The 27,786-nt window shown below is 31.8% G+C and overlaps 1 protein-coding gene across 4 annotated transcripts in view; it reads left to right on the top strand.

Moving 5' to 3' along the window:
- The window catches only part of LOC107456259 (dual oxidase maturation factor 2), a 296,093-nt gene that overhangs the window by 223,022 nt on the left and 45,285 nt on the right, over window positions 1-27,786 (top strand). For all 4 annotated transcript variants that reach the window (XM_087166344.1, XM_087166346.1, XM_087166347.1 and 1 more), the window contains exon 6: window positions 2,114-2,267. In XM_087166344.1, the coding sequence (XP_087022470.1) occupies window positions 2,114-2,267 (154 nt within the window). The remainder of the gene's footprint in view (window positions 1-2,113; window positions 2,268-27,786) is intronic.

Below are 27,786 nucleotides of genomic sequence, written 5' to 3' on the forward strand. Positions count from 1 at the left end.
CTGTTTGCTATTTCAACCCAGTTATCAATATTTTCAATTAATTATTGTAACATCTTATTACAAAATTTTAGATTTATAAAAATTTTGAGGAAAAAAAATTAGTTTCGACTTTTAAACAAGAAATGTTGCAAATTCGATTATTAAGAACTCACGCCTGTTAAAAGTATGCATATGTATGATAATGTGTCCAATAAATTAATTTACAGTTTTTGCCATCTTAAATATAAAAAAAAAGAAAAATGTTAACGTCTTTTATTATTAATGGGATCATTTGCAAATAAATTACGATCTAACGATTTGGGTGGTGATTTTACTCAAATATTAAAAAACTTGATGCACTATAAAAGAAATTTATAAAAATTTAGCTTGGTATCTATAATGCAATAAATATTAATAATTTCAAATTTATAAGCATTCTTCCGCTTCGTCTCTTTTTTTTCAATAAAATATGTATCGATTTATGTATGAACCCAAACGAGTGTAAAGGACATATTAAACCCACGATGACCTACCAAAATATACCCCATAAAAATACATCATGCAAGAACTTCAGTTATTTAGCTCCTGAATTTTTCCATAATATTCCCACCGATTGGCAAAACGTTCCTCACAAAGGTTCAAATGGAAATTAAAAGAATCATAATTTACAATTAACAATTTTGAGAACTTCTTTTAACTCCATGTAAGTCTCACAGAATAAAGTGACTGCAAATTGTTTACCTATCTTGAACCTTGCTAGCCACTAGAAGGTTGTGTGCATTATATTTTTCTCTATCCAGTTTTATGTATTTTATTTTATAACCATCGTTGAGCAGCCAACCCAATTTTGAGTTTACTACTACCAATGTTCAATTCCATAGACTTGTAATTTTGAAACCAATCCAGAGGACAAGGGAACTCCTCGATCAGGTATTGGGAGAAGTTTGCCTTCCTGGAGGACTTTTTTGATAGAACTAACCTGCATTTGCGTTAAATGGAAAGGAAAATCACGGAAACATCCCACGATTAGGCAGACCGCAAGGGGATTCTAACTCATAATCCATCTATCACTGACGATATTTTACGTTTGCATTGTGGTTGGTTCGAGCCGGGTGCGGGTTTCGTATCGACCAGCCATCACTGGGATTCGAACCCGGTCATCTCATCGGGAGGCGAATGCTCTATCCCCTGAGCCACCATGGCTCTAGTTTTATGTATTAACGTTCTTTGTGTAATTTTAATATAAATAGCTTTTATGGTTGCCATAATGGGTCATGTGATCCCAGGTCACCGAAATATTTCTCTCTTGCTTATTCCTTTTCTTGTAAATAAATAAAAGTAAAATAAAAAATAAATAAATATTTTTAAAATGTCAGTCAGCAAACAATAGGGTGGTCTGGATTCAAACTGGCAGTACCAATTGACTTAGTTAAAACTACTAACTAATTCATTTAGTTTAAAATGTTATTCAGTGCATTTGTTAGACATAAAAGACAGAAAGACGATTAAAAAAATTCATATAGTCATTTATTAAGCCACATTTAAAATTCATTTGCAACAAATTTTGACCTCTTCAAGCAAAAACTAGTATCTCGTTCTGCTGTATAAAAAAAATTTTATTTTTAAATAATTGTGAAATTTTTGATATTTACCATCTATCCTAAAAAAGCAAACAAACCCTACCGGAAGTCTTGAGGTCCTCTTTTGACGTCATAGCTTTGACGCGACAATTTCTTTTTTCGACGTTCCGGGTTTGTTTGTATATACTCGTAAATATTGAGTTGCTCTAAATTTCATTTTTGTGGCGTATTTTTGCGAAAAGAATGGTTTTTCATATTTTTAAACATCAGATATGAATAAAAGTACTTTGGGAAATATCCTATATTGATATGCAATTACCTGATCGTTGAGATACAGATTTATGCAATTTAGTTTACACCAGCAGAAATTCTTCTACCAGAAGTTGAAACAGCCTCTACAAATACTGTCCCTTACTGTGCGAAACATGAAACACGGTCTTGAATAAAGTGAATTAGTGATGCAGATGTTCTTGTTTTCTTCATAAATATGTTTTTTCCAGCCTCGTTAATATATTCACTTTGTATTGATTTTAAAAGCTTTTTAATATTTTCAGCTGATGAAATGAAGGCTGAATATAGGGGTGCTTTAGTGAGGGGCTTGCCTTTTCCCCTTCTCACAGTTGCCGAGTACTTCACCCAAGAACTGGAAGGTTTTTGCTGGGGAAGAAGATACAGACTCGCCGGCTATTATTCCTGCATTCTTCTGTGGTGAGTGCAAAAATTTGTATTGTCATTTGGATACAGCATCCTATAGCTTATCTGAAAATTAACAAAGGTTGATCTGTTAAAGTGCACTATCAAAAGTTTTTTTTCTCAATTTAGTTAGTATTGTGCACGTTAACGGTTTCTGAGTCAAACATTTGTTTCTTTCAATCTGTCAACTGATTTTTTTATGGTATCGACTTGATTCTTCAGATACCGAATTTAGATTTGCGTTCTTTAGATACCAAATTTAGATTTAGATTCTATAGATACCGAATTTAGATTCTTTAGATAACGAATTTAGATTTAGATTCTATAGATACCGAAAGAAATTGTGTTAATTTTTTTTATTGTAATAATATTATAAGTAGTTTGATTACATTTGTTTCTTTCATTCTATCAACTGATTTTTATGGTATCGACTTGATTCTTTTGCATACCGAATTTAAATTTAGATTCGTTTGATACCGAAATTAGATTTAGATTCTATAAATACCGAATTTAGATTCTTTAGATACCTAATTTAGATTTAGATTCTTTAGATTTAGATTCTTTAGATACCGAATTTAGATTTAGATTCTATAGATACCGAAAGAAATTGTGTTAATTTTTTTGATTGTAATAATATTATAAGTAGTTTGATTACATTTGTTTCTTTCATTCTATCAACTGATTTTTATGGTATCGACTTTATTCTTTTGCATACCGAATTTAGATTTGGATTCTTTAGATACCGAATTTAGATTTAGACTCTGTACGAGGGTTGCTATTTATATTTCTGGCCTTAGCAACAGTAAGTGTTGCTAGACGACCGCAAACGATTTTAATCGAAAGTTTGATATTTTTAAACATAAATTCAGCAGACGATTTACCATTATAGCTTCATTTGTGTTGTTGACAGTAAATTGAAAAGTTCTTCTCTTTCAAAAAATGGAATTGAATCGTGAACATTTTCGTGCCATTACTTTTCATAACTTTCGACGTGGATTGTCAAGACAAGAGTGCTTCGATGAACTTAATTCTTTATTCAGCGATAAAGCGCCATCCTACAGCACTGTAAAAAAATTGGTATAACGAATTTAATCGTGGTCGATGTTCGATCCAGGACGAATCCCGTGCATGTCGTCCAAAATCCGTTGTTGTGCCAGAAAAGATCGATGCTGTGCGTGAACTGATAAAGCAAGATCGTCATGTGACATACCGTGAGATAGAGGCGTCTTTGGACATTATAATGACTAGCATCAATAAAATATTGCATGAACATTTGAGCGTAAAAAAAATTTGTTCGCGTTGCATCCCGCATAATCTGACAAACGCTAAAAAAAAAGGCTCGTGTCAATTGGTGCAAGGAAATGTTGGAAAAATACGTTCAAGGTACATCAAAGGCTGTGTATAACATCTACACAGGTGACGAATCATGGATCTATGCATATGAGCTGGAAGCAAAACAGCAATCAACTGTATGGGTCTTCCAAGACGAGGCAAAACCAACAAAAGTTGTTAGAGGAAGAAGCATATCGAAACAAATGATTGCCTGTTTCTTCGGCATTAACGGTCATGTGGCAAAAGTGGCGTTAGAGCAACGCAGAACGGTCAATTCTGAATGGTACACGACCATTTGTTTGCCAGAAGTCATCGGAGAAATTCGAAAAAAGCAGAAGAACAGGCGAATCATTCTTCATCATGACAATGCGAGCTCTCACACATCGACTCAAACAAAGGCATTTCTGACGGAGCGAAAGATCGAACTGATGGGTCATCCGCCGTACAGCCCTGATTTGGCACCCAATGACTTCTTCTTATTCCCACACATCAAAAATAAATTACGTGAACAACGATTTTCGACCCCCGAAGAAGCGGTTGATGCATTCAAAACGCATGTTTTGGAATTACCTCAATCGGACTGGAAAAAGTGCTTTGAAAATTGGTTCAAATGCATGCAAAAGTGTATTGATCATCATGGAGAATATTTTGAAAAAACAATAAAACCAATTTCGATCCTACATATTTGTTTTTTCATTATTAGGCCAGAAATATAAATAGCAAACAATTTGGTATCTACGAGGGTGGATACCAAATTTAGATTCTTTAGATACCAAATTCAGATTTAGATTCTTTAGATACCGAATTCATATAACAATATTTTTAGTAGTTTTTAAAGTGATTGACGAGTTATTCCAATTAAGTGTTGATTGTTTGATTGTAGTCACTTGATTATTTAGATAGTTGAAAATAAATAACAATATGTTATTTTAAGGGTACAGAAACGATGCGGTTGTTCCAGAAGAGACCGTACTATCACTTTAACGAGTGTTAAGCAGGAAATGTGTAGATAATCTGGGTGTTTTGCAGATTATTCAGAAAGGAAACAATTTCTTTGCTCTTTAAAAAAATCATCCAACTTAATCTGCATTTGATAATCTGTTAAAAAACTGATTTCTACATTTTAGCAGGTAGCAGTTATATTATTTCAAAATATATATTTGAGGTTCTCCCACCAGAATTTTTTTTATAACGAGTTCAATACAAAGGTAGTGTTATATTTTGTAATGTTAATATTTAAATTTCGCTCTTTATTTACATATTTTCATCAATTTCACAAATATCATACATTTATATTAAGAAATTATATAGTGAAAACCACACTATATAATTATAAAGTTAAACTTGCATTTGAATGGAGTGAAAATTTTAACTTGAAAATGGGTTTAATATATAGCTATATGCCATTTTTTTCCCAAAAACTAAAACTATAACTTTTTTAAAAGATTTATACAAGATTAAAATAAAATTATTGTTGTTATTAAAATAAATTATTGTATTGTAATAAAATTGTTGTGAACTTTTGAAACTCTTATTTTTTGTAATAATTGGGACAATGAAGAAAATTATTTAAAAATATTCAAATTATTTACTTTCATAAATTTTCTTCCACTTCTTTTTTTCACTGAAATTAAATGGAGAAATACTTAAGTAACTTTATTCTTTTAGTATCTAAAATTTCACTTAACAAAACCCAAAGGCACCCGTGGAAATATATTCAAGGAGTAAAACTAGAAAAACAACTAATGTTACAAAAATTGCCAATAATTTCTTATAATGTAAAATTAATTTTATGTGGCCACATCAGAAATTTTCTTCGCTAATAAGAGTTTATGCATTACGAACGTATTAAAAACAAAATAGGAGTTATTTGTAAACGCCTTAAACGTGACTTTTAAAAAAAAAGAAAATGAAATTAGGTTTCTGGTATCCATTAGTTAACCCATAGAAAAAGCTACATTATTCTTTTGCACAACATGTTTTCACAATGAATATACCGGACCTTTCAAATGCAAATTTAAGCAAAATTCTTTTTTTTATAGATTAGAATTCTTTTTTATTATAATGTAAATGTCCTTAATTGAAATATTATTGGGTGTACAAATAAGTTCCCGCCGTTCGTCACAAGAGGGCACTGCAAAAAGATTATGTAGAAATTGATTGGTATTAAACGTCTTATTGTAAGGTTGCTCATCTGGTAACAACATAACTATAAAGTATTAGTGATTCCGTAATAGCTTTACGTTATTGTTTTCGTGCCAAAATGTCCAGTTTTGTACCAAGTAAGCGTCATTTTCGGGAACTTTACATTTACTTCTTTAATTTGAAGAAATCTGCAGCTGCGGCGCATCGATTGCTTGGAGAAGCGTACGGTGAGGCTGCTTTAAGTGAGAGAAGTTGTCGTGAGTGTCAGAAGTTTAAAAACTGTGAGTTAGACGCAAAAGACTATGAACGCATTGAAAGGCCCAAATTGTACGAAGACAAGGAATTGGAAAAATTACTTGAAGAAGATTCGTCTCAAATGCAAAAAGAACTTGCTCTTACATTACAAGTGACTCAGCAAGCAATCTCATATAATTTAAAATCGTTGAGAATGATCCAAAAACAAGGAAGTAGTGTTCCATTCGAACTGAAGTTCAGAGACATTGAACGTCGATTTTGCATGAAAATTAGTTGGTTAGTGTCGCATCCTCTATTGAATCATATCTCATGGTGTACTTGAACATTCTTTGCTATCTTCATGGCATTAAATGAATATAAATCTTCTTTTGTTCAAGGGGTTAATCTTCTCTAGTTTAAGGGGTGAAGTCCTACAGCGACTGCAGGGCAGTTAAAAACATGATATGGTGTGAGTTCCACATTAAGACAGCTGCCACAGTTTTGATATTTTCTAGTTCCATCTGCAGAGATTTTCATGTTTTGTTCTTAGTCTGATGAGAGTGGTGGCTGTCTTCCTATCGATGTCAAGATTAGTTATTTGATCGTGGGCCTTGATTTTTAAGGGGGTGAATAGTCTTGACTATGCAAAAGCATTTGCATCTGCCAGCGTAGTTGGGATTGTATTTTGATTGAGATCTCTGGCATTTATAGCCAAGGAATCAGATTCACGCGGGCGGGAATCCCCTGCAAGAAGCATTTTTTATGGAGACGTTGAAGTTGTCCAAGCTGTTCTTTGATATTCAAAATTAGGCTTGAGGTACCTTTGCTGAGGGCCTGTAAGGCACTGAAGATGGTGATACCACTAAGCTGCTCCGAAGGTTCAAGATTGATGTACGTTACGATTGCCGTGGAAATGGCTATGCATGAAAATTGATTTTGCTATTTGGAAGCACTTGAATGGGAAATCTTAACCCACCCGCTGTATTCGCCAGATCTTGCCCCTTTAGATTATCACCTATTCCGGGCGATGACACATGGTCTGTCTAAGCGGAAATTTATATTATTTCAAGATATCAAGGAATGGATCGATTCGGGGATATCCTCGAAATATGAAGAGTTTTTCCGACGTGGTATCTGAATGTTCCCAGAAAGATGGGAAAAGATAGTGTCTTGTAATGGAGGATACTTTGAATAAAAGATAATGTACCGCTTTTTCACAATAAACTACTAGTTTTTGATAGAAAACGGCGGGAAATTGCTTGTACTCCCAATAAATCAATCAAAAAAACTTTTACGATTATCAGTTTTTTTTCTATTATATTATTTTAAACATGACAAAAGTATAGGCTTCTTGTCTCATATTTGAAATATATAATTTAAAATTTAAGAAATAAACACGATGCTGATAATAAAAATACTCACTAGTTTGAGATAGACTTTAAAGTTAGTGTTAGAAGAAAATTGCTTCCGATATCATATCAAAAATTAAAAGTAACCAACATTTTAAAGATATTCAATTGTTTTCATTACACTTCAGTGCGACTATAAAAAATTTCCAACTTTATATCTTACTAAGCTTTATCAATGCAAACATCATATCTGCTAATTACCAATTTTTTAAAAATTTTGAAAATTTATTACAAAGTTGCAGAAGAAATTACACTTTTCTATAATTAAGAATAAAAAAAATCAAAATATACATTACACCATTTTACAACATAATAGTTTTATTTCAAAACAAAACACATTATAAAATAAACTTCATCTAATTGTAAATGCAGAACGTTCTAACCTTCATAGTTTAAAATAAACATGTCGATAATCTTTTGGTAATACACAATTTAAAAAAAATATTTTTGTTCGTAAATAAAATAAATTTTATTCCTAATTAAAAAAAAACGACAGATGGATTAAGTGCTTTTATTTTACTTGTTATCAATTTTAAATTTAAAAAAAATCATGACTTTAGAACTACTTGACACAGATTGAGTTTATTCTTCCAATTACGAGTCTTTGTTTACTTGCAATTATATTTCCAAGCAGTCTTCAAATGCTTTTTTGAAAGTTTTTATGAAATGATCAGTAACAGTTAATTAAGTATGTAGCACACAAAAACACACAGCAGGGTTGAATATCACAGGTATGAATATCACAAACTTCTACACCACAAACTTCTACACCACAATCAACAAGAGGACTTTCCGGCACGGCAGATTTAAAGTGCACCTTGCTGCATATACACACTGGTTGCTTCGTTTGCAGTCAGGATTGAACTTAGATCTCATAGCTTTCCATCAGATTGTGCAATTTCCATTTGCAGTGTCCGGCAGCCCTTCTAAAAACTGAATCGGTCCCGAAAAGAAGTTTCTGCCCTTGAAAACGAACAGTAGTTCCCTCCAGTAGACTACAGGGGTAGAAAATAAGAAAATCTGGTCATAGAAAGTATTAGACATTACTAGATAGAAAGGAAATATTCGCCATTGTTTTTTTCCTTTGTTTTCCAAACATCAAACATGATTTTCGAGAAACCGAAAAAGGTTTATTAATGCTTAAACAGATATTTTTTTATTTGAAATTACACTACTAATGCTATAAAAATTTGCAATAGACAATTTGATATTTCTAGAAATCACAATTTGATATTTCTGGAAATCGAAATTATCATTAATTGATAAGAAAATTCACTAAATTTGTTATAACAGAAGAAAATCATTGCTTTCAAATATTTTTACATAAAATATTAATAGGGATTGAGTAAAAAATGATTTGAGTTTTTTAAAAAAAAAGTTGGTAACGTGAGCAAAGAGAATATGAGTCATTTTTAAAAACACTTGAGCATTTATTTGATATCCCATGACTTTGTGTAATTTTAATTACTCAAGTACTTCTTAAGCATTTACGATTTTTTCCGCAAATTCAGATACATCGAAATTATTACAAATAACAACTGCGTAATTAAATGGCTACTTAACAGCCTCTTTTCTTCTTATTTAAACTGCGATAAAACCAAATGTTAATTGAAAAAAATTTAATTTATCTAGTTCTGAAAATTGTGTTTTATGTAAATCATAGCACTGCTTATCTAATATGCAGTTTTGAAATTACTTTTTAAGAAAAATCGAATTGTTTAACGTTGCCTCAAAGTTTTTCATACTCAATTGAAAAATATTTTCAAAGTACTCCCCTTACTTTTCCCGTTACTCCACTCTTTTACACATAGCAGTAAAATGTAAATTTAGATTGTTTTAAGTAAAGCATTACCTTAATCGATTTTTGTTTTGTATTTGAAATATTTCAAATTTTTCTGATAAATTTTAAAAATACGAATGAAGAATAAATTTACGAAGAAAAACTTAATATTGAATATCTTTTAAAGCTTAATTTTTTAAATATGAGGAAAATTTTCTTCAACTAGTGACTTTTATTGACTTTGAATTTCAATTTATTGACTTTTAATTTAGTATTTCAGTGCACAAGTTTAATAAAAGAAATTTAGGTAGGAATCAATATTTGTATGACTAAAGATCAGTGATTAGCATTACAAAAACATTTAAAATTTAAATCTACCAACAGCCTTCCTTCTGTTATTTTCCCCCCACTCCTTTAACTACCAGTTATTAAGCTTTATATTAATATTTGATTTAACAAAAAGTGATTTACAGTGTAAATTCGACTAAAGTGTATGAACATTTTTTTAATATTAATTTAAAATATAAGATAATAAGATTTAATAAAAGCTTGATATTTTTCCATTAAAAGTAGTTTTATCATTTGTTATAATAAAAAAGAGAAAGAGGCCTGTTTGATAATGTATGTTGGTAACAGTAATATAGGTGCCAAAACTGTGACACTTCCTGTTGGTAAAAGAGAGCGAATTCAAGTCAATGTTTTATTTATTTGTTTATTTACTTTACGTTCCAAATCAAAAACTGTAACCCTATTTTCAGTTTTATGTGCGCAAAACATTCCAATAGCGCCTGAAATTTTTATAAGAAACAAACAGAATATTTATTTATTTATTTTCTTAAAAAAAAGTCTTCTGAATGTCATTTAATTTTGAAAAGGACTCATATTTCATGAAGTAAATATTTACAGAAACACACTGTTTTGTGTCGAGTTGTAAATGTGAAGCAATCATGGGTCAGAAGGGATAAAACAAGGAGCTCTGCCATTTAGAAAAGCATTAAGTTATATAATAATTATAACCTTTGTTGAATAGCTAACGCATATTTGAGTTTACGACTACCAATGTTTAACTCCGTAGCCTTGCAATTTTGAACCCAATCAAGAAGACAAGGAAACTCCCTGATCAAGTATTGGTGAAACTTACACTCCGTGGAGGACTTTTTGATGGAAATAACCCGCATTTGCGTTACACGGAGAGGAAAAGTACGAAAACCACCCACGGTTAGCCTGACCGCAAGGGAACTCTAACCTATGATCCGTCTACCATTGAGGATATTTCACGTCAGCACTATGGTCAGTGCGAGCCGGACTTCGTATCGCCCAGTCATCGTTGGGATTCGAATCCTTTTCACCTCATTGGAATGCGAACGCTCTATCCCCTGAGCCACCACGATTCTTCATAAAATTATTATAATAATATAATATTATTATAACAATATAATATTATATAACAGTAGCCGGCCCAATTTTGGGTTTGCGACTACCAAAGTTCAACTCCGTAGCCTTGTAATTCCGCACCCAATCTAGAAGACAAAGGAACTCCAGGATCAAATATTGCGAATAAATTTGCCTTCGTGAAGAACTTCTTTGATGGAATCAACCCCCGCATATGCGTTATATGGAGAGGAAAACCAAGAAAACTACCCCCACGGTTAGCCTGACGGTAAGGGGATTATAACCAGTGATCCTCTACTACTGAAGATATTTTACGTCAGCACTGTGGTCGGTGCGAGCCGGGTGGGGAATTCTTTTCTACCAGCTATCATTGGGATTCGAATCAGGGCCATCTCATAGGAGGCGAGTGCTCTATCCCCTGAGCCACAACGGCTCGCATAAAATCATAGACATAATTCGAGTTTAAAGCACTGAAACTGTGTAGCTCATTTTATTTTCCCTGATTACTAATTCCAGCAAAGCGGAAAGTGATGCCGTTCAAGAACACTATTATCACAAACATCATCTTCAATAGGAATGAAAAAAACTTGAAGATAAGCAAAAGTAATGTTGTGAAATTATACATTATTTAAATGCAATATAACGTCTGGCCTTTGTTATTTAGTGGGAAAAATAGATTTATGTGATTATATAAGAGAGAGATGAGGCTGATATGCTCAACTTAGCGTGAAATGTAATCAAAGACTTAACCTCTCGTGCAGAACACGGAGTTTTTGTATTAAAACTGTCATAAAACACATTAATGACAGCAATTTACATAACAATTCCAATTTTATTGATTGTAATGATTTCTGTTCATAATGGCTGTTGCAAAACTGATTTGCATTTTTAACTAAGATTACTTAAGATTTGTGCTTGGCGATATCGAACTCTTAATATTCTCGATGTATTGTCATAAAATATCGATATCTAACCATTTGTTATGATATTTATTACCTTTCTATTCGATTATCTTCTATTGTTATCAAATAAGAATCTTCAGAATTCATCAAAATTTAGAATCCAAATATCTTGCTTTAGGTAAAAAATTTCAGAATTCATTAAAAATAAGAATGCAAGTTTTTGATTTCGATTCACAAATTTTCAGGGGGTTCTTCAGAATTTATCAAAAATTGGACTGCAAATCTGTTGCTTTAGGAAGCCATATTTTGAGAAGGCAAAACTCTTCGGAATTCATCAAAAATAAGAATGCAAGTCTCTTGATTTCGAGGCACAAATTTTCAGGGGGTAAGAATCTTCGGAATTTTCATCAAAACTTAGAACCTAATATTTTTGTTCCCGGGATCCATATTTTGAGGGTGTAAGAATCTTCAGAATTAAGAATAGGATAGACCATATGATATGGCTATAGACTAGAGCTGATCGTGGGGACTGATCAATATTTTGATATATCGTGAAACATTGATATTTTTTTCAACGATGCTTTAGAATGTATGCTCACACCACCATAACGTGAATGTTGCATAATGCAATAAATATCAAATATACGATAATTACGACAACATAAATTTCGCAATCATAATCGAATACGACAATAATGTAAGCAATATCTATAACGATAATTTTTGTTTAAGATATAATTGTATCTGCAAAGATAAATATCATTTGGATAATATGCACATTAACAAATGTAAAAATGTACAGTGCGCAATCTAAAATAGATGGAAAAGTTTCAATTATTTTCGAGGAAGCCGCGGTGGCACAGGAGATGGAGCGCTCGACTCCCGATGAAGTGACGTAGGGTAGATCCCAGCGTCGGCTAGCTGATTCGAACTCTGCCCACGGCTCGCACAGATCACAGTGCTGATCGTCAGTGGTAGACAAATAATGGGTTAGAATCCCTTTGCCGTCAGGCTAACAGGGGGAGGTTCTCGTGGTCTTCCTCTCCATGTAAAGCAAATTCGGGCTAGTTTCATCAGAACAAAATTTCCCCGGATACTTTATGGAGAGTTCCCTTGTCTTCTGGATTGGGCTCAAAATTACATGGCTCCAGAGTTGACCACTAGTAGTCGTAAACCCAAGAACTGGGTCGGCTGTTCAACGACGGTTTTCAATAAAAAAATATTATTCTCGAAAAGCGGAATCCTTTTTTTAAACTGAGTGAACGGGTAAACGTGTTATTATTATATTAATGTAATTTTTTTAAACTCAAATGGGTGACTATTTCTGTTTCTCATAACAGTAAGTGTCTCTCCACTACATGCTTTCCTAAACTAAATGCAAATCTATCTCTGCAAACTGTGATCTATATTTGAGAATCTCAGTTTAGTTGACAATTTTTTTCAAAATTTTATTCATTGGCAGCCATTGTTCTTACGTGAAATAGGCGAAAAAATTCACTCTTTTTGCAGACAGGTGATAAATATCTAAGTACCAGAAAAATACCAGAATTTGTATCAACCAGCCAATGGTTGGATTCTAACCTGAGTCACCTTATTGGGCAAGTAACGCTCTATCCCCTGAGCCACCGCAGCTCAGGCACTTTTAGTAATTATGTTACATTGAGTACGTAATATCAAATGTTTTATTTTATTTGTATTTGCAGTACAATCGATATTTGTTATAGCGATATACGCTCGACATCAATTCAATATCCGTCTAAAAACTCAAAACCTTTTGATTAATCTAGTAAGACATTTTAGGACGCGTTCATGTATATAACTTAATCAATGTTCTAAGAGAATGCATAGATGGGTACCTGGGTGCTGTTTTTAACCATTTGGGATATTTGTAATGCCCTCCTGTTTTCCTAAAATTTTGTTAAAACAGTTAATTCACAAAATTTTTAATTAAATAAACAATCTGCTTTCAATCAAATTTGATTTCAAATATTTGTTTAAGGAGATAAAAACAAACTTTTGATAAACTTGAGCATATAAACTGTATGCCATTTTTAAGACACTGCAACGTTTCATTTTTTACGTTCATACCAAAGGAAAAAAAAGTAGTTAAAATTGAAATTTTCTTATCAACGAGAATATCAGTACCTAAGATTCTTTTTAAGGTACTTTGAAAATTTTTTTTTAAATAATACGAAAGATAATTAAATCTGGGTTTAATGATTTTATAAATTTGTTGTTATAAATTTTTTGGATCTGAGTCTATAGCATGAAAACCGAATTTGAGTTGCACGGACGATTTACCCTATGACAACGACAATTATAACCCATGATTCGTCTACCACTGAGGATATTTTACGTCAGCACTATTGTAGTTGCAAGCAGGGACCAGAATTTGTATCAACGTATATTCGTATCATCACTGAGATTCGAACTTACGTCACCTTATTGAAAGAAGAGATCTCTATATCCCTGAGAATATCGTGCGCTATGCAAACTATCGCTGCCATCTTGCATTGCGAATTGTTCATTGGAAAAGTATCCAGCTAAATTAGCCTAAATCTATTTAGGCTTATTGCAACAACTCTCTTTAGGCTTATTTGAAAATATATCATTCATCGCTCAATCAGCCTGATTAGTTTCAGACATTTTGCAATAAGTTCTTGAATGCATGCAATCATTACTAACTCTAATGCAATTTCAGCGTCGTGCTTTATTTTTTAAAGGGCAAAATAAAAAAATTTCTGTTGTATATGATTTTAGTAGTTTAATGACTATTTTGAATTCTCCCAAAGGAGTTGATTATAAATTGGTTCATCAATTCGACTCTTGATTAAACGTGTTAGATTCGTGTAACAATGTTATGGTGTTGTCGATAATTTTTTCCATTTTTAAATGACACATGTTGCATAGAAACACAATGGTATACCCGCAAGTGACGTAATGTGGGTATCTCGATTGTGATTGGTTGTTGAAACACGGCATTTGTTTACGTTAGCAACTGCTCTTTCCATTCTATTTCGAGTAAGTCCAGACCGTCAAATATCAATTCTCTTAAATGGTACTTTCTAAATTCTTCCACATAGATTCTTTCTCAAAGATTTCAATTCTTTCGCTATATATTTACACAGAGACTTAACACAAACATAGGCACGAAGCCATATGGAACAAAGTAATTATGCATTGAAGTTGCCAGATACACAGAGCTAAAATATATTATGGCTACAATAGAATACATAAACTAATAATAAATCTAAGTGAATAAAAGAAGTAGACGAGAAATATATATATTTCAAGAAATTCGATGTGCGATACTACTCTGAATTTAATTAACTTATCGTTAATTCACATTCTAACTTATGTAGAGAGGCTTAGCTCAACCTTAATACGCCATTTTGCTGATAAAGATTTAGCTGGTGCTGAAGTCATACACATGTGTGGGTATGGGAAATCTTTTTTTTTTTTTGAAGTGCAAGTACCTACTCACGTGCTAGGTCCAGTACCACGACTATGCTGAAGAAGCTTGTAAAAGTATTCAACTGGCATAACAATAGGACTTTCGTTCTTTTTCTTAATTAAAATTATTTTTTGACCTACTTTCCCTGGAATCTCACACAGACCCTCCTAGCACTGTGTTCTACCCTTTCGAAGCAGATCGCCAATAATGTTAGAGCGTTCCTTAATTTTCTTATTAACAGTCAGCACATAATAATCAATTTTGAAATGTTCGACTAGATCTTTGTATTTTTAATTTATTTTTTATTTTATAACAGTCTTTGGACAGTCGTCCCGAATTTGAGTTTACGATCGCTAATATCTAACTCTGTAGTCTTGTAATTTTGAACCTAATCCAGAAGACAAGGGAATTCCTGTATCAAGTATTGGACGAAATTAATCTTCGTGGAAAACATTTTGATAGAAATAACCCGCATTTGCGATACATGGAAAGGAAAACCGCGAAAACCTCCCAAGGTTTACCTCACGACAAAGGGATTCGAACCCATAATCCCTCGACCACTGAGGATATTTTTCGTCAGCACTGTGGTCGATGCCAGCCGAGTGCAAAATTCGTTTTGACTAGCCATCGCTGGGATTCGATTTCTGGGTCACTTTATAGGAAGGCGAGCGCTCTATCAGGAGATATCCTGATCCACTAGGACTCAACAATTTTGTTTTCAAAACTTTTGCATAAGATAAAGCTAGTTGTAATATAAGCCTAAGCTAGTAGTCTTGAGCGCGATAACCGCGATCCACCTGTGGCCTACCGAATAGTGTTATTCTGTTTAAATTAATAGTTGATCAGGAAAATAAAATAGAAATAGAATAACAAATATTCCAAATGTTAACTAATAGTACAAAATCCGTGGCTGATGCTATTATAGTATTGGCTGTTTATTGCCTTATTCAGAGATATAAAAAATCATTTAATAGACTAATTCTGTCGAAGAACACAAAATCAAAAACGAGCACGTTTAACATTCTTCAGTATCTGGAACATACTTTGAAATTACCAACTACAACTATTTCACATAACTCTACTTCTACTTTAAATAAGCAGAAATAATGAACGTACTATTATATATTTAGTTTAGAATTATTACCGTTCTTTCATTATAATTGTTTTATGAATTTCGCCCTGTGGACTGTAGTATTTTGAGTATCTCAGTATCATCATATTTTATTTGCTTCAGAAAATAAAAAAAAATACATAAACTGAATTGATTCTATTTTAATATTTCAAATTTTAACAAAATACGACCATGTAAGAAATAAAAATATTTAATAGCCTAAGTTAAAATCATCTCTATCTTGATTTTTTTTGGCTAAATTATAATATTTGCACATATGTAGCCCACAGGATTTTGCGAATTTATTTTTGTGGCCCTCTAGTGCAAAAGATTGAAAGTACTTATCCAGAGAAAATTCAGACAAATGAAGCAATTTTATGGGCATTTTATAATTACCTTAAAAACTTATAGGATGCTAATAATTAGCCTACAAAATACCAGGCGAACACAAATGCAAAAGACCTTTCCAATAGACCTGGCACGTTGCAAAAATCTGAATTTTTTCATTAGCCTGTGACAAAAGTATCAAACGTTCAAATTTTGTATGGCATTTGAACTATTGTTGTAGAATGTTATGAAGAGGAATCATTATAAAATAAAATAGAAAATTTTTTTGATGGGAAAACCTAAAGGTTCTCTTCAGGACGCATTCCTTTACGATGGTAAATGCGATATTTCAAAATAAAGAATAATTATCCTAAGATAAAAATTACTCTTTATAATGCCTCGTATGTACACTATCTGGCCATTAATAACCGGACACCCCTCATTTCGGATACATGAGGTGCTAGTATCAAGTCAGTAGGGCGTAGGGCAGCCACGCGCCCGAATCACAGCTTTAATCCTTCTAGGAAGGCTATCCACTAGGTGTTGGTACACGGCGGCAGGTATTGCCCGCCATTCCTCCTGTAATATGGCGAAGAGTTGAGTGGTGGTTTTGGGGCGTTGTGGTCTGGCCCTCAACCGGCGCTCCAACTCATCCCAGAGATGCTCAATTGGATTGATGTCGGGACTTTGGGATGGCCAGTCAAGCTCTTGCACCCCCATTTCATCAAACCAGTCCGTGATGGCATGTGCTTTATGAATGGCAGCGTTATCGTGTTGAAACACAAACGGGCCATTACCGAACTGTTGCCACAGGGTGGGAAGCGCCGAATTGTCCAGGATGTCTCTATACCCTTCTGCGTTCAGGGTTCCACGCACTAACACCAAGGGTCCAAGGCCAAACCATGAGAAACAGGACCTCACCATAATTCCTCCACCGCCGAACTTCACAGTGTCCGGTCATTAATGGCTAGATAGTGTATTATAAAAAGAAAATAATAACACATTAAAGTGGGGGGGGGGAAATAGCACAAACTGTTAATTAAACAACTTTAAAAAACAAATATCTAAGCATGTTTTATAAGTTTCAATTAGAAAGCTTATTTCACCATATTTTCTTATAATTTTTTTAATATACAGAGCTTTTGATCTTAAATATGCAGAACTTTATACGGAAACAAAAGTTACTGTCATTGCCTTTCAATTTCGTTTTAATTTCAATTTAATGTTATTTTAAAAATGAATTGCACATATCGCTGCTTCAAAACTAAAACGAACTGCAGGCATTACACGTTTGCAGATGTGTCGTTTTAGTTTTGAACCAGCGATATATGTTGATTGCCCTTAACTACCTGTCTTTCCTATTTCTTATTCAAAAATTAATCTGACCTTAAAATTTAAAGAATATAGCAATTTTTTTCAATTAAGTATTCAAAGCGTGAATGATTTCGCCTTTTTCTTTTTTAAACGTGAGTTGCAGATTAAAAGTAGTGGAACACATTCTGGTCAAAGCACCTGCGACTGTCTTTATTCCCTCAGAATCTTTATCTTCAAAGCCGGTGAAGTCTCAATTAAATTTGTAGCCAATGTAAACAGCTCTGTGAGATCATTCTAAAGATTATGAAGCAATATCCTTTTTTGAATGAGTCACTCACTGTCGGTGCCCTTTATGAATAAATTTTTATTGCTTTGCCACGTATTGACTATTCCCTCTATTAGGAGAGACCGAAAAAAAAATCTAAAAAAGTTTTATATCTCTCTCTTTTAAAAAGAAAATTTTACTGACGTCTCGTCTTCGCTGTTTCAGAAAATTTCAAGTCTCGCACTTCTCACTTAGGACGAAAAAATAGGAAATTTCACTGACATTTTTTGGAATGTTTAAGAACATTTTGATTGGAAAATGTTCATCGATGCAGCAAACATTAATTATGTCAAACATTATAGTAGCAAACATTAATTATGTCGAAGTTGTAGTTTTTTTTTCTTTATGTAAAGAATTTTTTACGTAAAGAAAATTTAAAAAAAAAAGGTCGAAGTGGTTACAAAAAAATCGCATTTTTTAGCCACAAGAGAAGAAACATATAATCTGAATTTTTCATTAAAAAAATTATTAGTTTTAATTAGATAATACAATATGAATTATTTATGTAGATTAATGTCAGAGATTGATTTTATTTCTTAATTTTTCACAATTATTTTTTTTAGAAATTTTAAACGTTGTACTTAAAAGAAATTGAAAAATGAAACCTGAAATATAAACTCGAAATGCGGCTAAAATGAAAATTAAAAAAAATAATAAAAGGAACACCCTGAATAATTTTTTGCCCTAATGATCAGTACAAACAATTAATTAGTACAGACAGTTGAGCTACGAAATCATACACAAAAGCGTACTTCCATTGTGTTAACTAACTTTTTTTCGGCGGATTTGGATTTCTGATCTCAAAATCTGGTTGGTTGTTACAATCTGTAAAATAGGGTCTCAATAATTTGGTCAAAAGAGCTGTCCAAAGTTTGTACCCCTAAATGCTAATTTTACTTTTTGCATATATCGCTATATCTCTAAGAAGGTTTTAAGCGAATTGAACACCTTTTACACGCAACTATAAAATTCCAAACTATATAAACGCAACTATAAAATTTGTCCATGCAAAAAATAATTATTTACTTTTGTATTATTTTATTTAATAATAGTAATAGTCGACAAATTTTTGAATTGTAAGATACACATTTTTATATTATTATAAAGATTGTAATTCTATGAGGCGAGTACAGAATTTAAACGAAATCGGTTGAATAGTTTCTGAGAAATAAAATTTTAATAAAGTCGCATAATTCCTTTAAATACGAACAAAGTCGTAAGTGATCCTCAAAATATGAAAGGGGTGGCAGCAATCTGGGAAATATAATTTCAATAGTTTGATCAGGAAGAGCGGTCGAAAGTTAGGGTTCCTCAACGTTAATTTCAATTTTTGCGTTTTTCGCCAAACTCTGGAATTTTCCTAGCGAATCGAAAAGTTTTTAAAATAACTTTAAGGGGAGCAAACTTTAGACCTATCTATTGGTATCTATCCCCCTTTTCATATTTCGATAGTCAAGAGTCTAAAACCATCGTGAAATTGGCACTTATTCTAAGGAAACACTTTTTTTGTGCCTGATTCCACAACTTAATTAACAGTTAGCACTAATTTGTGGCCAGCATTCTGAGCCATTAAGATTGACATTTAATATTTTATTTTACAACCGTCATTGAACAGCTGACCCAATTTTTGGGTTCACGACTAGTAATGTTCAACTACGTATCCTTGTAATTTTGAGCTTAATCCAGAAGACAAGGGAACTCCTGGATCAAGTATTAGAAGAAATTTGTCTTCGTGGAGAGCATTTTGATGGAACTAACCCGCATTTGCGTTTCATGGGGAGGAAGACCACGAGAACCTCCCACGGTAAGCTTCACTGCAAGGAACTTCTAACCCATGATCCATCTACCACTGAGGATATTTCAGGTTAGCACTGCGGTCAATGCAAGCCGGGTGCAGAATTCAAATCGACTGAGATTCGAAACCGGGTCACCGCTTTGGAAGGCGAGCGTTCTATCCCTTGAGCCATCACGGTTCTGAAATTTAGTATGTAAAAATCCAATCATTAGAACAGAAGTTATTTAAAGTGCATATATGCATGAATTTTTTGCTCACTATAACCACTGTAATTGCATTTTACATTCACAGTGCATGTTTTTTTTTTTTTTTTTGACTGAATAAATAAAATCAATTTCGCTGTCACAAGTGTTAAGGTCGTTATAGCAAAAATTCAATTTAAATGTTTAGTAGCCGTCCAGTAAAAAAATACGAAGGACGCATTCAAAAAATGCTTAATCTCACAAACCAGTGAAAAATATAGAATTTCCTCATAATTCTTCTCTCAAAAACAAACTAATAACGATACTTTACGAAACGGACTATTTATGACCGCCAAAACACCATTTACAAATATTTTCGAACTTACCGTTCTTAGATGCCGGCTTAGCAGAATTTTCTTTTTTCTTTTCTTACCTGTGTTTACCGTTATTCTTAGTGTCCTTCCTTTTGCTGGAAGGTCGATCGTTTTGTTTCGGGAAGTATCTAAATGACCAAGGACAAACACGCACTTCAAGGTCATATCGCTTGACCACATCGTCCAGTCTAACATATATAGTCCATTGTTGTTTGTTTGGGTTGCTGCTGGACGACATACGTAATTGTTCGATTAGAAACAAAAGACCTTTTCTAAAAGCTTGTTAAATGGCAGCTGTTGGAGGAACTGGAAGCTGTAAATAATACGGCTAAGTGTTCTTTTGTTTGAACGTTTTTTAAAGATGTTTCTAAGAAATGGCGAAAAAAGAACAATTTTTTTTTATTCCTTTCAGTTGAAGCTGAATGTTGTTCGATTGTTATTCGGAGCACGTACGATGAAAATGTTTGAAAATCGAAAGTGATGAATTAGTGTTTTTTAAAAGATGAATAAAATTTGCAATAAGAATAACTCGGGAAGTGAGATAAGTTAAGAAAAGAACATTTATTATACACGCGTTTTTTTAATGAGTTCTTTAATTCTTATTTTAAATGTTATATGCCAATTTCTTTCTCAAAAATTTATTTTGATTTTTATAGATTTAATGGAATTAGTAACTTGATTGTTCCCTTTTTCTACAAAGTAAATATAAATTTTTAAACAAAAAAGTTTTTTTTTGGTAAATGATTAGTAATCATTTTATTACAGTTCTCAATATCTTCATATTTTGAAAAAATATTGAATGTTTAAGAGAATGTAAGCTTATTTTATATTGCTGCGGTCATAACTTAAGTAAGTCACAATTTTGATATGTAGCCACTTGTATGTACCGGTTGCGAATTGACAAAACATACCGTAGATTATAAACTAGGCGATTGCAAGTGGAATTGGCGATGGATTACGCGTAAATGTGGTTAGAGAAAGAAATTAAAGTAACCTAAACAGTGAAATTCGATATTTTTTTTTCTCCTCCTCGACTAGCCATGATGAATAAAAATAACTCATTAATTCATTTTAGTAGAGAATTAAAAAAGAAAATAACCTTTTTATTCTTAAGATCACGTTACAAATAAATTGCATTTATATTTTATAAAACGATCTAGTTTTTTGATATAACCGATTTAATTTTTTAATTTTTTTACAAGAATTGCGTTTGTGAAGAAATAAAAACAATTTATTAATGAACGAATCACAAAAAATAACGTAACATTTTAATACCATGTTTTATTGGAACGCTATTTTGAAGAATTAATTCTATTTAACTTTTATTGTAAGAAAACATAACCTGTTTTAATTTAGTTATTTTCTCTGTTAAATCAATCTTGATAAAAGAATAATGTAAACTTTTTCATGAACATTTTTTTTAGAAATTAACAAAGACATATTATTTATTAGAAAAAAAAAATTGGAGTATTCAAAAATGTTATCGCGCTTTAAAGTAAACATTCCTTGCAAATGAAAAAATCGATATTTTTAAAATTTTAAAGTAATCGGAAATTCGCTAGTGAAAAAAGAAATATGTAAAATAATTTCAAGAAGGGAAAAATGTACAAATGAAGGGATTTTTCTTCAATGACCTATATCGCGTTTGCTTTATTACTAGAAGCATTTATTGTAAAAAAATATTTATTAAATAACTTTTTTTTTCAATGGGATGAGATCTTAAACTTCGTGAAAAATTGATTCTATTCCTTAATATATATAAAAGTCCGTAAATACTTCATTTATTGTGGAGGTCATAGATACCTTGATACTCTTTCAGTATAAGAATAATAAATGCAATTAATAGAAAATTCACAATTTTAAAAATATATTTTATTTACATATATTGTGTACAGTTTATTCTGCAACGATCATACGTAGCATAAATTTATAGATTCCTAAATACTGTTATATGAATTAGATAATTAAGAAAATAATTAAAAAAATAACAGAATTAAAAAATAACATTATTAAAAAATAACATTATTAAAAAATAACATTATTAAAAAAATTTTCAACCTTTAATTAAAAACTTCCTGTTGTCAAGTATTAATAATAATTATAATTTTTAACAACTTTTTTAAACAAAAATTTTTAATTCTCAAACTTAATACTATCCTTCATATGAAAATATCCGAAAATTTGTAAAAGAAAAGCTATATTTCAAAATTGAGCCATTGGCGACAGCACAAGTCAGATGTGTATATACTGAGTTTAAATAAATTATATACTATAGAACTCACATTCAGGACTTAGATCAATTTATTATCAGTTCATAAGAGTGTTTTTTAATAAATAAAGGTAGTGATTGTTTGATTTATAATTGTAAGTCCTGAGTGTTTAATGTTAAGTTATGTTTCCTTTGAAATAATTTTTGAACTATGCAAAGCAGGGCGACATTCATTTCAACTTAAAATATATCAACTTAACTTTCAATAACTATAGATAGATAAGAAACAAAAATTAGATAAAAGCTTTAAATGAAATACTTTTAGAAAAATACCTTCTAAATAAGATTTAAATAAAACGCAATCACTTCGCCTGAGTGATTTTGAGAAGAATTCTAATTTTTTTAATTTTACAAGTTAGGTGAAAAGTAAATATCTTACAATAGTGGTAGGGAATTAAGGAAATTCTAAATTAAATGAACATTAAAACATTGAGTGCAAAAAATTTTCAATTCACTTAAAAGTTCACTGGAAAGTTCCCAAGACATGGTGAAATGCGCAAAAAGTAAAGTTAACACTAAGGGGTCCTAACATTGCATTGCTTTCCTGACCAAACTATTGGGATAATATTTCCAGATTGCGGCAACCCCTATATACTGGGGATCAAAAATCCGAATACACAGGAAAAAGATTTCGCAAAGTAGGCTCGTTTTAGTGTCTGATTTCCGAACTTAAAATATGTTGTCTGCTATAATTAAGCGTCATATTTGAATTCACCCTCTCAATCCATTAAGATAGCGTCCTAGAACGTAAACATCTGATCATTAGATCAAAAGTTAGTTTTAGATTTTTGTTTACTGCTCCCTGTACACTAAAACGTGATTTTTTTTCTTTTGAAATTTCGATTTTAATGCCATTACTTCAATCTCCTTCGGGTTGTGCTTACTTCATAAATTTAATCTCAACTATATTTTTCTCTTCACTTTTAAACTGTAAAGACTTTTTCTCCTTTTGTGAATTATGAAAAAAATTATTAATCTGATTGCGTAAACAGTTAATTCATTAAAATTGGACATTCTCAATTAATTCCTTTCAATAGTCATTTATATTATTAATAATAATTATTTACACAAAATTATAATGAAGGAAAATTTGATTAGAAATTTAAAAGTTTTTGCTGCTATAATTAGGGAATTTCTATCGACAAAATTCAAGTAATTTTTTTTCCGGAGCAAAATGCATTTTTATTTAACAGGGAACAACACTGACTTAATATTTATACGATAAAAGGCTCTCTAATCGCTAACACCGATGACAGGAGAAATTTTCAATTTTTTCTTTTCCACAAAAAGTTTAAAACTTAAATTGTTGTTCTTTCATTATAAAACAATCGTATAATATGCTCGTATCAGGTAAAACTTTATAGCGAAGTTACTTATCTACCGTTTTGCAGTTATAAAATGAAATAATTATTAAATTGTACTTGCATTTTAAAATGTAATACTCAATTGTTCAATGAATTTTACGATTATTATTATAAAACTGCGCATAATGAACATTTCAATTAAAATAATTAGTACAAAATAGCTGATAAAAATTATCTTAAGCATTTATAAATATTATACATTTATAAATTTCAGCTTTTCGCATTATTGCTATATAATCTCTACGTCGAAAAATACTTAAAAGAATTTCATAATAACAGAAAATTAAATAAAATTTTAAAAAAATTGTAAATGGTTATCGAGCAGAACCATTAAGTTTAATTAATGAATATAGAATTGGAAACTAAGTCTCTGCTAAACAATAAAAAAAAAAATTTTTAATCTTCTAAGTAAGTAAACTTTATTGCAATAATCATTTCATTATTAAGGATTAAAGGTTATTGTGAAATTATTAATTCTAATTAGTGGATGAGTAGGAAAAGAATATCACTACTCGAAATACATGTAATGAAAGTTATGAAACTATAGAATATGTAATAATGTGTAATTTTTCTATCTTAGTTCTATTACAACCTTTTAAAAAACGCTATTAAACACAATTTAGTCAACAGATACAAACGATTATGTCGGCGCTATAACAAAAAAATACGTTTTATATTTTATTTGATGCAGAAGAATCAAATGAAGACCCGCTTAATTGAAATGTCGCACCCATATCTAACTTGTTGAATGTTATGCGATACCGAAAACAAAACAAAAACATAAGCGCACAGCTGTTTGGCGATTTGCGGGAACGCTCCTTTAACGCCAATAGAAATTTTCGCCAACCATTTGCAATCTACGGTATGTTTTGTCAATTCGCGTACCGGTTCCCCTCGTTGGAAGGCGAATGCTCTATCCCAGGGGTTTCCAACTGGCTGCCCGGGGGCCGCATCCGGCCCGCGAAGCCTTTTTTTGTGGCCCGCGAACTAAAATATATTAGTTGTCACTTTTTTTTGCGAACAATTTTCGTAAAAAATCTATATGGGTTTAAAATACTTTTCTCGTTAATAAAAACCTAATTTCTTCGTTTCTCTGCAATTTAACATACCAACGGTGCAAAGAAATTTTTTTTTTTAGGTTTTGCACTCAGGAAAATATTTATTCAAATACAAAAATAATCGTGTATGCTGCTCTTTTTTTTCTTCATTTTTTTTGTATTTTGTGAATATAACTTAGCATGTGAGTATCAGAAATTTTCTCGAAGAAATTCTCCGATTTAACTTTTTGAAACCACTCATTTTGGACGAAAATATTTTCATACACATTTGTAAATTTTAAATGTAAATATCTATTCTCTGGTGGTTGCAGCAGACAAACCTCAATTTTCTCATTGTATATATTGTGAGCTACTATGTAAGTTTTAATACCTTAACATTTAGATATCTATTGCACATTAATTGTTTAATACATAGGTGCACATTAAGTTATTGTAGCCCGAATTTTTATTACTTATTTAATATTTTTAAAAATATTATTAATAACAATTAAATGTTTTTAAAAAATCTACTTCCTATTTTAATTTGCAATTCAATACTTTTGTTTTGCACAACTTGGTAAAACTCTGACAGTAATATTTAATGTTCCTTCAAACATAAAAGCGTCCTACAAAAAATTTTGATAAAGTTGCGGCCCGCCATTTGATTTGTGTTTTCAATTATGGCCCCCGGCCCCATGCAAGTTGGAAACCCCTGCTCTATCCACTGAGACATCGCGGCTCTATATATTGTTATACAGTAACTATAGTTACAAAGAAGGGAGCTACGCCGTTTTAATTGTTGGCTCAAAAAATGCATCACGGCTAAGTTTAAATAACACTAGAGGAGCCGTGGGGGCTCAGGGGATAGAGCATTCGCTTTCCGGGTTCGAATGCACGCGATGGCTGTTCAATACGAATTCCGCATTCGGTTTGCATAGACCTCAGTGCTGATGTAAATCACCCTCATTGGTAGACGGATCATGGGTTAGAGCCCTTTTGCCGTTAGGCTAACAGCAGGAGGTTTTCGTGGTTTTCCTCACCATATAACGCAAATGCGAGTTAGTTCCATCAAAAAGCCCTCCACGAAGGCTAATTTTCCCAATATTTGATCCAAGAGTTCCCTTGTCTTCTGAATTGGATTATAAATTAGAAGGCTATGGAGTTGAACATTGGTAGCCGTAAACCCGAAAAATTGGGCCGGCTGTTCAATGACGGTTATAAAATTAAATAACACTAGGGTTTTTGTTGCACTTATGCAAGTACTAGATCTAACCTAATTCGGGTGTAGGAAATTGAAATCTAAAATTGGTTTAGTTCCGAAAGCTACAGTTTGTTACAAAATGGCAATTTTAAATTTTCTTTGAATGTACTAGTACAGAGGTGGCGAACCTTTATACACCAACGTGCCATTTTTTCTAAAAAAATTGTTTAATGAAATCACAGACGTACCGTCAAATAATTTTGACTTCATGGTTATTGGGAATATAATAATACTAAATACTATCAACTCAAAACTCTTTATTTACATTGAAAATAAAATATATTTTGCAATGTCTCAGTTATACGCGTAATTCAACTTAGAGTAACAACAGTGGGACTTCTGTTAATGCAGATTAAATGACAAATAACTTATATTAGGTTGTAAGATATTAGTTTAAGCAGGACTGTTGATTTTTTTGCTAGTTATTTATTGTTAGCTTGTTTTTTATGGTTATTAATTGTTTTTTTTAGCATTAATTGTTAATTTTTTTATTAATAATTGTTTATTATTTTATTTGTTCTTTGTGAATTTTTATTTAATTGTTACATATGCTTCACAGTGTAATAACATTTGTGTAATAACAATTCATAGTGCAATAACAATTGTGATCGGTGGCGTGCCCAAAATATTGCGTCGCGTGCCATAAATGGCACGCGTGCCATTGGTTCGCCATCCCTGTACTAGTGTGTAAAGAACGTATAAGTTTATCTACATATTTATACACTTTTCTGCTCCTTTAAGAGTAAAGTCAAGAAATATGTGATCTTAACGTTTAGCATTATTAAACTAAAATGTATTATCGTGTTCTCTCCACCAACCCCTACGTAACAGAGAAGTGGGTCGCTTAGAATTCATTTGAGTAAATTTTGAAGCATTTCGGTTATAAATATAATATTAAAATACATAAACGCTATAAATAGATTGTAGAGAGAAACTAAATGCAAGCAAAAATATCTAAGACTACACGAAAATATCTAAGATCCTTTCCCCAGTGAAATCTTTTTTTTTTAAGATCTCTTTTTCTTCACCAATTATTTGTTATTTTTTCTATATTTCTATCGTAAAAACGTAATTATTACCTTATCATGTGATGTATAAAGCCGTTTTCAAGTAGTAGGCCAAACTCACACTCAAGAAAGTGATATTATGTCACTTATGGTAATGACATTGCGCAATAGAAAATAAAAAAATTTTTTTTAAATTTCTTTAACCTTATAGAAAGTTGTTTATTACTAAATTAAACAAAGAGAGCTGTACGAATTATAATTTGGAAAATATTTATAACCCTACATAGCAATTTAGCAAGAGATATTCGAAAAGGGGAAAGAATTCAAAAAGAAAAAAAAAGATGGCCTGAAATCCCATTTCCCATTTAGTGACTTTAAACGAAAGTCGATGTTTTGGCATGCTTTTTAGAGTAAAAGAGCACTTTATTTCACTCACGCTGAAGAGCATCCTTGTTGGAATGTTTTAAATAATTTAAAGATATCCTAGAATCTTATCAGAATATTTTTTCGAACTTTCTGT

Source organism: Parasteatoda tepidariorum, chromosome 6, assembly GCF_982258835.1.
Source record: "Parasteatoda tepidariorum strain Cologne lab strain chromosome 6, Ptep-v5.0, whole genome shotgun sequence".
Lineage (NCBI taxonomy): Eukaryota > Metazoa > Arthropoda > Arachnida > Araneae > Theridiidae > Parasteatoda > Parasteatoda tepidariorum.